At 41.4% G+C, this 16,015-nt stretch overlaps 1 protein-coding gene across 7 annotated transcripts in view; it reads left to right on the forward strand.

The window, feature by feature from the left end:
- The window catches only part of csnk1g2b (casein kinase 1, gamma 2b), a 41,157-nt gene extending 33,070 nt beyond the window's left edge, over positions 1-8,087 (forward strand). For 3 of the 7 annotated variants that reach the window (XM_026148115.1, XM_026148117.1, XM_026148116.1), the window contains exons 7-12: positions 271-355; positions 444-592; positions 834-917; positions 2,911-3,012; positions 3,871-3,977; positions 5,398-8,087. In XM_026148115.1, coding sequence (XP_026003900.1) covers positions 271-355; positions 444-592; positions 834-917; positions 2,911-3,012; positions 3,871-3,977; positions 5,398-5,452 — 582 coding nt within the window. In that variant the 3' untranslated portion in view covers positions 5,453-8,087. The remainder of the gene's footprint in view (positions 1-270; positions 356-443; positions 593-833; positions 918-2,910; positions 3,013-3,870; positions 3,978-5,397) is intronic. The other 4 variants (XM_026148119.1, XM_026148118.1, XM_026148121.1 and 1 more) reach the window with 4 other exon arrangements.
- The last annotated feature ends 7,928 nt before the right edge of the window (positions 8,088-16,015 follow it).

A 16,015-nucleotide genomic window follows, 5' to 3' on the forward strand; every position in this document is an offset into this window, starting at 1 on the left:
GGGATTTCTTTCCCCACACCAACAGATATCTACAGCTGAGACGATGTTGCAAAGTGCTGATATCGACATGACATGTGGCAAAACTTCTGTGAGTCCAAAGAGCCGCGGCACAAATGCAGGCGCTGCACATGTGATATCACGACTTGAGAATCTGTCTGTTTTGAATATTGGACATGTTCATGGACGCCTCAAGCAGCAGCACATGTGCTCATATTTAGATTAGAGTAGGATTTATAGTACAGTAAACATTTAAACTTGTTTCCCCTGCAGGCCGACACCCTGAAGGAGAGGTATCAGAAAATTGGAGACACCAAGCGAGCAACGCCGATTGAAGTCCTTTGTGAAAGTTTCCCTGGTCAGTAGAGCGCTATTTTCCTCCTTTCGGGTTTATTTATTTTAAATGAAAGTGGTGTGGATTTCACAGTATATATCTTTTGGTACAGAAGAGATGGCCACCTACCTGCGCTATGTGAGGAGGCTGGATTTCTTTGAGAAGCCGGATTACGATTACTTGAGGAAGCTCTTCACCGATCTGTTTGATAGGAACGGCTACGTCTTCGACTACGAATACGACTGGGTCGGCAAATCGCTCGTGAGTGCCTTTCACTGAACCCACCTGACCTCTGCTAGCATCATCAATCAGTTTATATTGTTGCTCTAACTGTAATTATTTCTTAATAACGCAAAGCTAATTATTTTTGCAAACCCGATTACCAAATTGCCAAAAGCGTCTCTCATCACGTGGGCATTAACATTATTTATTTTTGTTTGTTGTTTTTAAAAATTTCTCACTAAGGTTGTTTTGTTTGTGCTTTTGTTCGTTTGCCTTGCAGCCCACACCGATAGGCCCCATCCCCAGTGACACGCCCGTGCAGCCCAACAGCAGAGACAAAGCACAACAGCAGACCAAAAACCCGGTGAGGTTATCAGCAACAACATTAAGACACAACAACCACTCCCGCCTACCAATATAGTTGCTTGGGTGACCACCCAAACCAGTCAGGTTTATCCTCGAGGTCACTCTCGTTGTTTCCAAATGTAAGCAACTTCCTGTTCGCGTCTACAGTCTGACTGGTCGGCAGCGACGCCCGTCTCCCCACAAAGTCCGTAAAGTAAAAACAAAACGAATGCCTTTGTAGCAAATGAACGGGCACGTGCCGTTACGAGGCAGACTCTCCAGCTGTGAAACAAAGCATCGTTTTTGACTTGGATTAATTCTTCACACCTTGCCACGCTAAGCTCAGTCATTGCATGCATGAGTTGAAAATGCAAATTGCATTGTTCACACCAGTAATGACAAAGTACAGACGAGTGACAAATAAATGGAAAAAAAAAATCCAAACTTTAGGAAGGTGACGAGCTGCCAGGACACCACCTCTTGAACTCTCCGGAGGGTTTGAGCACAGCGCCGGCGGAGAGCACCGTCTTACAGCCAAGCTCAAAATGTGCCGTTGGTGTTCACCTGGGCTATCTCCTGACTTTTGGGGCCATAGCATATGATTCACACTATTTGCATAATCACCAAACCAATCGGTGACTATCCTGGAAGAGATCACTCCTGTCAGAACAGAAATGTGCAACCATTGGCTAAATGCAACCACTCAGCACAGCATTGTATCGATGAGCAGTCAAACATCCCTTTAGGCTCCTTCTCTCACCCCAGCTGCCCCCCCCCCCCCCCCCCGAGCCTGGTTCTGCTGGAGGTTTCTTCCTGTTAAAAGGGAGTTTTTCCTTCCCACTGTCGCCAAAGTGCTGCTCATAGGGGGTCATATGACTGTTGGGTTTTTCTCTGTATCTATTATTGCAGGATCTACCTTACAATATAAAGCGCCTTAAGCTGTATAAATAAAATTGAATAGAATTGAAAAGTGGGCCCATACCAGGTGGGAGATGCCGGAGTCACCAGATCACCTCACTGTGGCAATCAGGGGTTCATGTTTTTCCTTTAATTTGTCATCCGTTTTTATTTGCTTAGTCTGTGACAAAGTGTAGACTTTTTGTTGTTAATAGCATGCTATCCGAGCCTTGTTTCTTTTGTTTTTATATAATGTTAATGATAGGATAATGATTGATTGGTTTTATTATGCCAAAAAAATCTATAAAATATAACCAGTGATAACAAATAATTTTCCTGATCATGAAGTTGTACTTGGTGAGTCTGACTCATCGGTTCCAGTAAAGCTGTACAAGGAATCCGTTTGACTTTATGATTGACTTGTTTCTGTGGACTCTAGCCTCTTTTTATTACTCTGTATTTAATGCGATTGGCTCGGCGATAACGTTCCACCTTTTAAGCTCGCAGCGCACGGCCTTCTGCACCATGTACAGTAATGACTGTAAAGCTTTAACATCCTGCTTAAAACAGCGTATCAATAGAAAGTGCTGGCTGTGAGCATCTGTAGCCAAATGTCATATTTGTACATATATTTTTTAGGTCAGTGAAAGCAGAGTGTAAGAACTGCTGTACTGTAAACCCGAGTCCACAGCTAAGTTCAGAGAGTCTGATGACGTGATGACGCTGTTGCTCAGCGGTGCCAGCTGAGCCCATCAAGGCTGTTTTCTTTTACTCCTGCATGATTTTACTAGAGTGTCGATCTGTGCTTCACATAAATTTTTGCTTCCCTCTACTCCTCTATTAACATAGTTCGTCTTAACAAGCCTGCTTCTGCTTGGGAGATGTCTTCTATAATTTTTCTTTTTCTTTTCTTTTTTTTAATCCACCCCCCCTCCCCAACTCCTCTCATTGTCCTTCCACATTTCTGCCCTCACCCCCTTCAACCACATTGCCTTTCCCTCACTCTTCATTCCCTCACCCCCTGACCCATAACCCCCACAAACTTCTTCACCCCCCTCTCCCTTCTCACCACCTCACACCCACCTGCCTCAACCCTTTTTGCTCTTTGCGTCAAGTCGCCTGAGCCCAAAGGAAGTGAGTCTCAGCCCACTCCCGTGACCAATAAGGAGACTCTGGGGTCGCACCTCACAGCTGAGCGGCTGGGGGGCTCTGTTCAGGTACTGCTGCTGCTACAGCTGCTGCTTTGATGGCTCATGCATGAGGCCATATAGGTTTGTCTGTGTGTCTGACCCCCCCCTCCCCTCTCTCTCACTGACTTCACACTGCCTGCCCGTTAGATGCTCTGTCTCGACTCTGTGCTCGAATCAGACTGTGTGAATCCTGTGTGTCACTGCTGTCGGTCTGCTTCTAGGCTGCTTGCATCCAAGGCCATCCAAAGATGACATCCAGCAGTATCTTATAATAATAATATAATAGAAACACTAAAAGGTCTATTTTTGTACATTTATTCTATAATAGTTCTTTGTGTTTTTGCTGTTTTCAGTGTGTAAACTGTGTCACCGGAAATAAGTCTCTGCAGAAAATGTGGTGCACAAGCGCCACCCAGTGTCGGCTAATAGAATTGCAGTATTTAGAGGATTGGTTCACGTTCTTGTCTTGCAATCTTATTCACATATCAAGTTTTCCTTGCAGTTTTCCTTTCTCTTGTTCAGCTGTCCATCAGCTGTTTTTTTTTTCAGTGTGTTTCAAACTGACTTTAGCAACAAGAAGAGATTTTGGAGTAAAAACAAAGGAAAGGATTTCTTACCAGCCTCAAAAAGCAGGAGAAATGATCACAGCGAGGAAAATCGTTTTCAATACTTGTTCGGTGCCTTATTTGTGTTTGAAGACAGAAATGAACAGTGTGAACCTGTCCTTTAAACTTTGTTGGCTTTAGCTGGCTCATCCTGGGTTACTTGCATAACTGTTTTCTTACCTGAGAGGGCGGATAACTTGTGATAGTCAAGGTGCATTTATTTGATCCTGTGAATGTTCATCAACTGGATTCAGTCTGGTGTCCTTCTCTAATGGTGCAGGTGATGAGCTCAACAAATGGCGAGCTGAACACTGATGATCCCACAGCCGGACACTCCAACGCTCCCATCACCGCTCCCACCGAGGTTGACGTACCTGATGAAACCAAGTATGGGGGGATCCTCACATTCACACACAGAAAACACATGCTTTTCTTTTTCAGTGCTGTCCAATAAGTCCAAATCCAAAATTGGTGCTGAAAAGCATCTAAATTGTTTTGTGTTCCTTGTTGTTAGCTCCTCCGTGTAGAAGCCTTTTGAGTACAGGCAGTGACTTAGTCACAGTAACAAGCTGCACTTTGTGCTACTTTAAAAATTGTTTCCATGCTTCCTACTTCAGTTAAGTTAGGTTTGTTTACATAGGAACACAGCAGTGCATTTATATACACCGTTTTAACCTATTATAACTATATAAAGAAGAAATCAGATTTTCTCTCTGACGATCAAATATTGGAGCTATTACCTGCTGTAAATACGCCAGCATCTGTTCTAAGCCTGACTAAAACATCAAGTATGAGTGTGTCACTGTCATATCTCTGTGTATGTTGAGCAGTAGCAGCTGAGGCACAGTAGGAATGTTATCAATGGGACTTAAAGTTCACCAGCAGGGAGGGGAACATTTTAACTGTTGCACATAAAGAATATAACTGTAAGTGTAGTGAAGCAGGTTAGACTTACTTTAAAACTCCTTTATTTACTGTGACTCAGCTGTGTGTCAGTAATTCATGAGACCACACTCAAAAAAACAAAAGACTAGGCTGTTATATACATATTAGTTAAAAACAACACAACAGCCTCTTTTAATGCTCAGAAATATGTTTAAATGAATATGGCTCGTTTAATTTAGAAGCAGTTACATCATCTTATCTTTCTGAAACATTCTTCATGTTGTCTTTTTTCTACGCGATTCACAGCCCACAACTTTGCTAGCTCTAGTTAAGCTTAAATAGGCGACCAGCTAGATTACCATCGTCATAGTTGAGCTATGCGAGTCTTTTTCATTTGCACCTACTCAGCTTGACTCGACTTTTTCTTACTGGGTTTTGGTCGTTTTCCGCTACAGTTGTGTACCACCCCAGTGTGGGTGGGGTTGCTGTAGCAAGGCGGCTCGACAGAGGGGAATGGAGTCTGTTGATGTCACATTTTTTGGCTCAACTCGGCTCATGTGGATGACGCTAAAAAAGCACCTGGTACCTGACGCTGCCGCCTAGTGGAAAACCCTAAAGACCGAGCGGAGTCGAGTGGATTAGGTGCCGTGGATGATCCTCAAAGATGATCCCCCAAAAGAAATATTTGTAGTTTCAAACATGAACAACTGAGTTATTAAAAGTCCACGACTTCCTTAATTCATTTATAACTATTATGAAGACAAATGATGAGATTACAGTAAGTGAAATGGTTAAAAGAAAGGAAGCCAGATTAGAACTGGCTGCTGAACCCCAACCCTCACAGGCCGTGCTATGTACCAGTATCTACATGTGTGTAAATACCTGCTTTTCTAAAGGAAGCCATGCCTCTGTGTTTGTGCAGGTGCTGTTGCTTCTTCAAAAGGAGAAAGAGGAAAGCGCTCCAGAGGCACAAGTGAAAGAAGAGAACAGAGAGAACTTGAAACATTGTGGTCACGGTCAAGTTTTAAATGGAAGCAACTACACAGACCCCCCCACCGCCCATTATCTCTTTCCAGCTACCCCCCCCCCCCCCCCCCCACCACCACCTCCTTACTCCTTTCACCTCATTCCCCGCTGTCACATGTACCTCCCCGCTTGAGTTCTCTCTCTCTCTCTCTCTCGATCCCAGCGAGTGACAGGAACGTTGCAGTCACAGCGACTCCACAGACTTTCAATTCCTTTACAGATGAAAAATAAACAAACCTGCATCACCACGTGAGGGGGGAGGGGCTCGAGAAAAACGTTTAAAGAAAACAAACAAAAAAAAGCTGTAACAATGAAACTCGAATACCGTGGCGTGAATATGAAAAAAGATGCTGTTTGAAACAGTTGTTGTATTCTAGATTCCATAAAGAACGTGTGTTGTTCGAACAGTCAGCTGTTGATCAGGGGAAACCATTCAAGTGGTTCGAGTGCAAGAAATCTGCTCCTTTATTAGGAAAATGTTAATTTTATTTTCTTTGGTGTGTCTTTTTTGGGATCAAGGTGAAAGAGGAAAAGGTGAACTATGCTGATGTTAAATCTGAGCGACACAGGAAGCGTTTCATCTATAAATCAGTCTGGAGGATTTTTATGCATTTTTTCTTCCTCTTTTTGTTTTTTGTTTCTTTTGTAAGTGAATCCTCAGTTTTCAAAGTCAAATCCCTGCATTGAAAACTTATTTTTATGTTGTAGTGTTCTGGAGTTCAATTCTTTCCTCACTCTGGCTTCCTTCTATTTTGTTTCGTCTGTCGACGCGGACTTTGTAGCACAGTCACTGGCCTCAGGTACTGTGGAAGAATGAGAGGAACCGATATTAAGCTCTCTTATTATTATTGCACTTTTTGGAGGAAAAAACAATTACAGTGGAAAACTTTAGGTTTGAAATTAACAATTAAGGAAACAACTTAATAAAGACTGATCTAGGAAGAGTCCTTCATGATGCTTATATTTGAGTTATGGCTGAAAAATGTTGTCGATTCTCATGAAAGAAAAGGACATGTCTTTTTTTTGATTTTTATTTCTTACATCAAAAATAATTTACCAGGAAATCATAGTTTGTGCCTTTCTAAGTAAAATGTTTAAAGCTCAAGTGAGTGTCCCGCAATGACATTTTATCTAATCTGACCCTAATGCTCACTGGATTACTCTGTGTGTGTGTGTGTGTGTGTGTGCGCATGTGTGTTTGTATTTTTTTCCCAAATCTGGAGGTTTTGCAAGCAGATGACTGTGTGCACATCCTGTCAGTCACGTATAGGTCAGTATACATCCTTCTCTCTCCTGCTGTAACGCCACATCTGTACAGTGGTGGCGGTTTGGCGTGTGTGCTGTGCCACCTCAGCGAGACGCAACAACCCACATCTGTCTGACCCGCTGTTCACTTTCATCTGGAGGTCACAGATGGGCAGTGAGGTTAACTCGTTTAAAGGGTACACGAGGTCTGGGCTGCTGTTTTCGATCAAACTGTACTTGACAGAAAAAAATTACATTTTTTTTGTGTGCGTTTTATCATGTTTCCCATCAGCCCCTGTTTCATGTAGCCCTTTAATACCTTTTGTTCGTCTGACGGCCTGCTGCCTCAGTGTACATCGGTGCCAAACATTTCTCCAACAGCTTTGAAGATTATCAGAAAGATTTTCCTTTTAATTTTTACGTTGCATTTCCTGTAAAAGTGAGAGAGGAGGAGGGGAACAAGTTGAAATTCCTCTAGATTTGTGAAAACCCCCACAATGCATCTGTTCAGCAGCTTTCATTTTCTTCACAGCTCCAGCCCCTGCTGTAATCAGTGTAACCTGTTTTTGGTTTTGATGAGCCGTCTTGCTGTCACGAATCGGTGGCCTGCTCCTTTAAGGACACGATCGAGCCTTCCTACCGGTATGATTGTTGTCGCACAGGGCTGATCATGTGATTGATGACGAAGTGAAAGGCACGACACGTCACAGTTTCGGTTTACAAATGGTGATCTCGCTCATTAATGTGGGTGGTGTCAAAGAAGTTTACGGGATGCTGAAGATTTAATGTTTTCATTGAAACCAAACAACCTCGGGATGTATTTAAAGTCACGCGACACACTTGGATCGACCCCACAAGTCGAGCTTCTAATGAATTAATGTTTTACCTTCTCAGTTTAGTGATTTATTTTGAAAGGGGAGATAAATGTGTGTCTGAGCAGGTTTCGGAGACAAATGTGCTTAAATAACCCGCCAGGTGACGTCAGAGGAGCCAGCTGTCTTTAGTGTCGTCGTAAACGTGGCTTCATTAGACAGCGCGCGCGACAGCAACCCAAACACGGAACAAAGGTGTGACTCGGGGTGATCAGGTGCGCTGATCCAAGACTCCCCCCTTTAGGCCCTGAAGTCACTCTTTGAAAAGTTGGGTGGGGACCTGGCTTTGCAAAATCACTGCGTTTATTAATTTTATAATTCAGGTTTTGTTTTGTTTTTCTGGAGAGGGCGGGGTCGACCGATGTAAATTCTGCTCTCCGTCTCTTAGTGTACCTACTTGCATTATGTATTTGTAAATATGACAACGACAGATCTCTAATTGTGAATAAAGCAAAGTTTTATCACAGGAGTCACCGTGGAGCAGTTTGTGTGCCTGCTGATCTTTGTTAGTCTGCAGGCGGGTTTGTTACCCGGCGGGACCGTGTGGGTTACTGGTTAACCTGCGATCACAGCGCAGTTAGGCAGGTGTGTGTGACAGCTGATTGGCCAAGAAGCTCAACGGAGTGTGCGTACCTCTGATTGGATACGGGCCACACCAGGACAGCGGGCGTCGGGCACGGTAAGAGGAAAACATGGCATCCGCTGGACGCATGACCGGCGGCTCTCGGTCATTTTGGGAGTGATCTCTATATTCTGCCACAAACATTATGCCAGTGATTATAATTAGTAATGATGGGTATATTCAGTACAGTACAGAGGTAATAACTTACATTAGGACATGTCCGAACATATTGGTAATGGAAGCATCATAATATCCTCATGGTAATAATTAAATATCCTATATATATATAGAACTTCTTTTAAAAAGTTTCTTAAGGTACATTTTTCAGTTGGTTTGATATTTAAAAAAACATTTAAAGGACTTTGCGCGTTTGTGTTTCAAGAACAGACTCCTCGGTGGGCCTTTGTCCTCTATTTCCTTCCTTCCTTCATCATCATCATCATGTTTTCGGAGGAACTTCAGCTCAAATGATCGGTTGCTCACAGCATGTAAGATCAAACTGATTTAAAAGCATAAATGTAAAACCAAAAACATAATTTTTAAGTAAATGGAAAGAGAGACACCTGCTGTTACCAAACTACAGGTCACCTTTTGTTTGAGCTTTTTTATGGGGCGCCGTTTGTAAAGTGAAACATGCTGAAATTAACGGCAACATTTTTCCACATTTAGCTCAAAACCTTACAAAAACATGTTTTTTTTTCCGAGTAATTGTTTTTTTTACAACATTTAGTAAAATATTTGTAACTTTTCATCAAATGTTAAATGTTAAATCTAAATGTTAAATCTAAATGTTAAATCTAAATCTAAATGTTAAATCTAAATGTTAAATCTAAATGTTAAATCTAAATCTAAATGTTAAATCTAAATGTTAAATCTAAATGTTAAATCTAAATCTAAATGTTAAATCTAAATGTTAAATCTAAATGTTAAATCTAAATGTTTAGGCTAATATGCAAATTTATTGTACTGATCAACGGAAATACCAAAATAAAAGCTTCCCGAAAACCTCCGGTGCAAAATTGTGTCTGTTCTCCTCCTCACTTCTCCCCGCCATGTGCTGCTTCACTTCTTGCCTACGAGCGTGCTGCAGCGATTGTGAAGTGAAGACTGCAGCTGCTAAGAGTGCACTACTGCTGAACCTTTGGATGGCCGACAAAACGGATCTTCCGATGTTTTCAGCTAAATCGCCGGACGTGCTTTCTCATGGTCGGGTTATGGCTGAATTCCAGTGGAATGACGGTCCCGCCATAATAGACGTTCCAGCCCTAAACCTAACCTTATCTAACTATAACCTTATTCTTAACCTTTACTAGCAGTTAAATGACGTAAAATAGTGTTTTCCAAAGCGAGTTTTAGAAAATGAACGAACGTGTAGATTGAGTCCAAACGGTTCTCATGTGCTCTCCTTTTTCCGATGCCGTAATTTAGGAACGTGTTGGGTACCCGAAAGCATAAAATGTTGACAATTTGTCACCTAGCGAAAATTATTACGCTTTGGGAGTGAGAACGTGTCTGACCACTACCGGCACACTTTTGCACCGGAGGTTTTCGGAAAGCTTTTATTTTGGTATTTCCGCTGATCCGTGCAATAAATTTGCATGTTAGCCTAAACATTTAGATTTAACATTTAGATTTAAATATAATATTTAGATTTAACATTTAGATTTAACATTTAGATTTAGATTTAAATATAATATTTAGATTTAACATTTAACATTTAGATTTAAATATAATATTTAGATTTAACATTTAGATTTAACATTTAGATTTAACATTTAGATTTAGATTTAAATATAATATTTAGATTTAACATTTAGATTTAGATTTAAATATAATATTTAGATTTAACATTTAACATTTAGATTTAAATATAATATTTAGATTTAACATTTAGATTTAGATTTAACATTTAACATTTAGATTTAACATTTAGCATTTAGATTTAACATTTAGATTTAAATATAATATTTATATTTAACATTTAAAATTCTGTTTTAAATATGAAAAGTTACAAATATTTTACTAAATGTTGTAAAAAATGACTTGTTTTGAGCTAAATGTGGAAAAATGTTGCCGTTAATTTCAGCATGTTTCACTTTACAAACGGCGCCCCATACTTTTTAAGCTGTGCTTAAAAGTCACTTTATTATCGGTTATATCACTTCGAAGCATTTATGACTCCGATGATAAAAACAACTTTAGGTTTCCTTCCTGCTATAGCGGCTTTCTCTCCTGTTAAATACGGATATAAATGTCGGTTTACATAAATACATCTTAAGAATTTCCCCCCAAAAAAACATTCATCGGTGTGAAGTTTAAAATCAGTCCCTTTCAAAACGTCCTGTGAGCCAGTTTAGTAAAAGGTGGTGACTCAGGTAATGTTATATATGGGACTAATAAATCATTAGAAACACGATTTTTCATAAGCAGTTTTATATTTAAAGTGCTCAAATAAATGTATTTGCCAAACTACTGAACTAAACTGATGTTGTTGAGTTATCTCTGACTGTGGTCTTGGTATTTTTGGTATTTTTTTCCACTTGAATCTGAAAACATGATGAGGTCAGCTCTAGTCAGATTCCTTCCATGCCTCCCCTTTTCCTTCTGTGCTTCCTGAGTCTCCTCCTTAGCTTTAAAGAAATATCAGGCCTGTGCAAAAACACAAAACATATGGAAAAGTGTTCGCTGCAGGTTGCCAAATATCAAACGCACCCAGAACAGAGCAAATGGAGCTGCATATCTCAGTGGATGCTGGGGCCTGGACTTCCAGGCTGTGCACAATGTGGATCCCCTCCATCACAGACCTCTCTTTGTTCAAGGCAAGAAAGGAAATACCCGAGAGGTTTCAACACCTCTGGCAAAATCAGAAATTTCATCTGAGCTGTCTCTTTCACAGAAACTGGTTCTCATAATAGGTGCCGGGGTATTGTTCTCTTCGATCTTCCACATGGGCACAAAACAGGCTGGCTCAGCCGCACAGGGACGATCACCTGATCTTGACTGCACCGTCACAGGAAGCTGTAGTTCACTCTTGGTTCACTGAGCCACCCTTTTACCAGGTGGAGCTTGATTCTGTGCTTTTGGCTCATTCAGAAAGTTTCTAATAGGAAAATCTCTTGTGATGCCACAACACAGGTGTACACTGACACTGCCAAAGGTGCTGGGTTCAAATGTCTTGACTGTCTTTCTGTGTGGCATCAATTGGTGATAATAAATTGACACTAGGTGTGTATGTGAAATCTGAAATCTCTAATTGTTAGGTTTGTGATGAGCTGGCAGCCTGTCCAAGGCTCGCTCAGCTTGCTGCCCTGTGTTTGATGCTGTGGATGAGTCGGGTCAGCCTCTGAATTCTCACCACCTTCAAATAAAATAGTAGTTCAGTAAATTTAACTTCTAAGTTTAACACACTTGTATAAAAACACCAATGCACCACAGTTTGCGCTGGATGCTATCTCGGAGCATCTACGCCACCAGAGAAAGGTTCAAGGTTCAACTTGAATGCACACAGAAATTAACGCTTTCACATTCAGGCTCATTTCTTCTGTCTGTTGTGTAAGACTCCATGATATTGAGCTCAGGTCCCCACCATCTACTGCAGGGACTCCTTATTCTGGGATAACCAGGTGCGCCTGACCAATAGTGAACTTTTCTCACAGCTGTATCTCAGTTTACCTCACAAGCTCACTCATATTACCAAAACTATGGCCACACAATGAGTTATGTGGGTTTGTTCAGTGTTTTGTGGCAGCTGAGTAATAACTTTTCCTTTTCCGTTCTTAATCTAAAGTTTTGTTGCCATCATAACTTTGCTGATGTGGCTTTGTGTTCTCTTTGGCTCTGAAACCAGTCAGCCAGCTCGCCGGCATCAGTGCCAGCGTTTTCCATTTTCACTCTGAGCTGTATAATAATATTTATTATAATAGCAGAGCCGCCCAGTGTGTACACCACCTCTCTGGGACAGCTGGGGTGGGGCTCCAGCCACCTTTACAAAGATTCACCTGTGCTGTGTTTGACAGTGGGAGGTTCTGTCATTGGAGACAAAGTTACTCAGTGTAACTTTGTTCCAGTTTAACATACTGTCAGTAATATAAATCAAATATCATTGAAAATGGGCAGGAATATGGCAGCTGTATAAAATGTCAAATCAAATCAAATCAAATCACTTTTATTGTCACATCACATGTGCAGGCACACTGGCACAGCACATGCGAGTGAAATTCTTGTGTGCGAGCCCCACAAGCAACAGAGATGTGCAAACACAACAACACAAACGAGCAAAATACAAGAATGGCCAACCTGAAACTAATAAATATATGTACGATATATAATAGTGTATGCATTTCTGGATGTGTATACTAAATATTTTCCTACGTGTGTGTGTGTGTGTATACACATTTTTACAAATTAAATAGTAAAAAAATAAAATAAAATAATAATAATAATAAAATATATAAAATATACAGAGTTGAATATGTGCAAAACAGTGGCATTTCTGTACAGTATGGAGTGCATAATGTTGAAGTTCCAGTAGTGAAGCTGAGGTGTCTATGACGTGTTCAGCAGTCTGATGGCCTGGTGGAAGAAGCTGTCTCTCAGTCTGCTGGTACGGGACCGGATGCTGCAGAACCTCCTTCCTGATGGAAGTAGTCTGAACAGTTTATGGCTGGGGTGACTGGAGTCCTTGATGATCCTCCCCGCTTTCCTCAGGCAGCGCTTCCTGTAGATGTCTTGGAGGGAGGGAAGCTCACCTCCAATTATCCGTTCAGAGCACCGCACTACTCGCTGGAGAGCTTTGCGGTTGTAGGCGGTGCTGTTGCCATACCAGGTGGTGATGCATCCAGTGAGGATGCTCTCAATGGCACAGTGATAGAAGGTCCTGAGGATGCGGGGGCTCATGCCGAATCTTTTCAGTCTCCTGAGAAAGAAGAGGCGCTGCTGCGCCTTCTTCACTGTTTTGTTTGTGTGTACTGACCACGTAAGATCCTCAGCCAGATGTACACCAAGGAACCGGAAGCTGCTCACTCTCTCCACAGCAGCGCCGTTGATGGTGATGGGGGTGTGTACTTCTCTGCACCTCCAGAAGTCCACTATCAACTCCTTTGTCTTTGCGACGTTGAGGGTGAGATGGTTGTCTTGACACCAGTGGGTCAGGGCGCTGACCTCCTCCCTGTAAGCCGTCTCATCACCGTTGGTGATAAGACCCACCACTGTAGTGTCGTCCGCAAACTTCACAATGATGTTGGAGCTGTTAGTGGCTGTGCAGTCGTAGGTGTAGAGTGAGTACAGGAGAGGGCTCAGTACACACCCCTGTGGAGCACCAGTGTTCAGTGTGATGGGGGATGAGGTGATGCTGCCCAGTCTGACCACCTGGCGTCTGTCAGACAGGAAGCTAAGGATCCAGCTGCAGAGGGAGCTGCTCAGTCCTAGATCCTGCAGTTTCCTGTCCAGCTTCGAGGGAACGATGTATTTCTAATAGAGTGATGAAAACACATTCGTTTTGTCACTGTTGCGGCTACTCCAACCAATGGCCGCGGCAGGCTAAACATGAGGACACCTGATGACGCGCAACAATTAACGCACAAACACTTCTGTATCATTTGCTTCTTTATTTCCACATGCAACTGTCCAAACTATAAATCAGCACATGGGATCAACCGTCAAACAAACGCACAGACTGCACAAGCAAATAACTGCAACTTACAAATAAATGCACCAGCTACTATGTCAAAACTCCAAACTGGTCTATGGCAGCAATTAGTGCATAAATATACAAACACCATCAAGTTACAGTCAAATATATCAAATCATTCAAATTGTGCTCAAGTTGCGACATGTTGCGGTCAACAGAAAGTTTTGCCTCGTGCTCACCCTACCTTCTGCTCATCACATCAGGTGCTGTGTACAAGTGAGTGCAACCACATTTATTATCTACCACACCCATGAGACACGCCCAACACCCATACACCAATATAGTGAGTCCATTTAAACCAACCCACTTCAGACGGGAACCACTCATATGGCTCCTACAGTCACATTTAGATTACTGTTCGACAACTTGGTCAAATAACTGGAATAAATTCGTATAAGTTGCAAATTTCTCGTTTAGTTCTACACTTTCCTTTTAGTACAAGTGTTGGCCAAACCAGCCTTGTGTTCATTTCTCTGAGTGTAAAAGGGAAATGATTCCACAGTTAGTTTTATTAGAAAAATCATCCTAGCAAAAGCGCCAAAAATTCTTTACAGCAAACTGTTGTTTTTTTTGTGACATCAATATACTCCACACGTCAGTCGACAGACGGGCAGCTTTTTTTGTTACCTGCCTTTGAACTAACCCAGTGCAGAGGAGAGCACAGTATAGAGCAATGATGGTGCATGGAATTCACTTCCACAGTTTTTGGTATTAAGAATGAACACAACTTGTAAAAAAAATTGCAACAGTATATATTTACACAGGAATAATCCTTAGAATTGGTTATTTGCTGTTAGGTTTTCGACATTTTATGTGATGAGCATGTCGGTCCCTGGGATGGAGTTAATCATTTAAAAAAGGAAATGAGATACTCTGAATCCTATAGATGCTTATTTGTAACAATTAATGTCTGTTTCATGTTGAGCTGTTGGTTTTAATTGTGTTGTTTTGTTGTTTCCGAGCCTGTTTTGTCTTTCATATGTTTTATGTATGAAAAAAGCTTTTTTGTTAAAAAGTTCGTCAGAGCCCTGGAACAGTAGCTCCTGCTATAGCATGAGCTAATGGGGATCCTAATAAACTTAAACTGAACCTCCATAACCCTGAACTGGATAAGCTGTGAAGAAAATGAACAAGTGGATGGATGTGGGTTATTATACCGAGCTGTTCTTGGAGGTTGTGGGTTTTCCAATAGCTGCATTTTGTTTTATCCTGCCCTATATATAATAGGTTTATATACTATATTCCCACATGGGATCACAAATCCATCCACAGTCAGTATATGAAGGCAGTTATATCAGCTGGAGCTGTGGCCTTGTGTCAAATGATTGATTTGAAAGAAAAATTGGCTTGAAATGAAATTGACTTTTTTGTTTGGTTTGTGCCACTTTGGTGTTTATGGACAGTAAGGTGTTTAGGTAAAAGGATTGCTTTGTGGTTTTCCCAAAGGTTGATTCTGTTCACCTGGACGTAGCGTTTTCAGTGGGAGAAACGTTTGGTGACCTCTTCGGTCTTAGTCGAGACTGAGTGAGAGTTTCTGAGCTGTTTTTTAGTAAGTAAGTAAAAAGTAAGTAAAATGTATTTATTAAGCGCTTTTCACAGACAAACAGTCACAAAGCGCTGTACACAAATATTAAAATAAATACAATCAATAGACATTATACACAATGTAAAAGATCAAATGTAAATAATGTAAACAATATAAAATATGTAGATCAACAAAAGGCTTGTTTGAACAGAAAGGTTTTTAACTGCTTTTTAAAAGAATCCACAGAGTCAAGCAAACGTAATTGTGGTGTAAACTGTTCCACAGCTTTGGTGCAACAGACAGAAAGGCTCCGCCCCCTTTTGTCTTCAGTCTGTACGGGAACCAACAGACTCTGAGTCTGAGCGGAGACGACGAGCAGCAATGTATTTTATAAGAAGCTTGGATAAATAATCTGGGGCCGTTTAGTGCTCTGTATGTTAAAACGAGATTTTTAAAGCAAATTCTAAACTCTATTGGGAGCCAATGTAAAGAATATAAGACCTGAGTAATGTGAACACGCTGGTAGGACGAGTTAGTATTTTGTATCGCCTGAAGGCGAGA

Source organism: Astatotilapia calliptera, chromosome 17 (genome assembly GCF_900246225.1).
Source record: "Astatotilapia calliptera chromosome 17, fAstCal1.2, whole genome shotgun sequence".
Classification (NCBI taxonomy): domain Eukaryota; kingdom Metazoa; phylum Chordata; class Actinopteri; order Cichliformes; family Cichlidae; genus Astatotilapia; species Astatotilapia calliptera.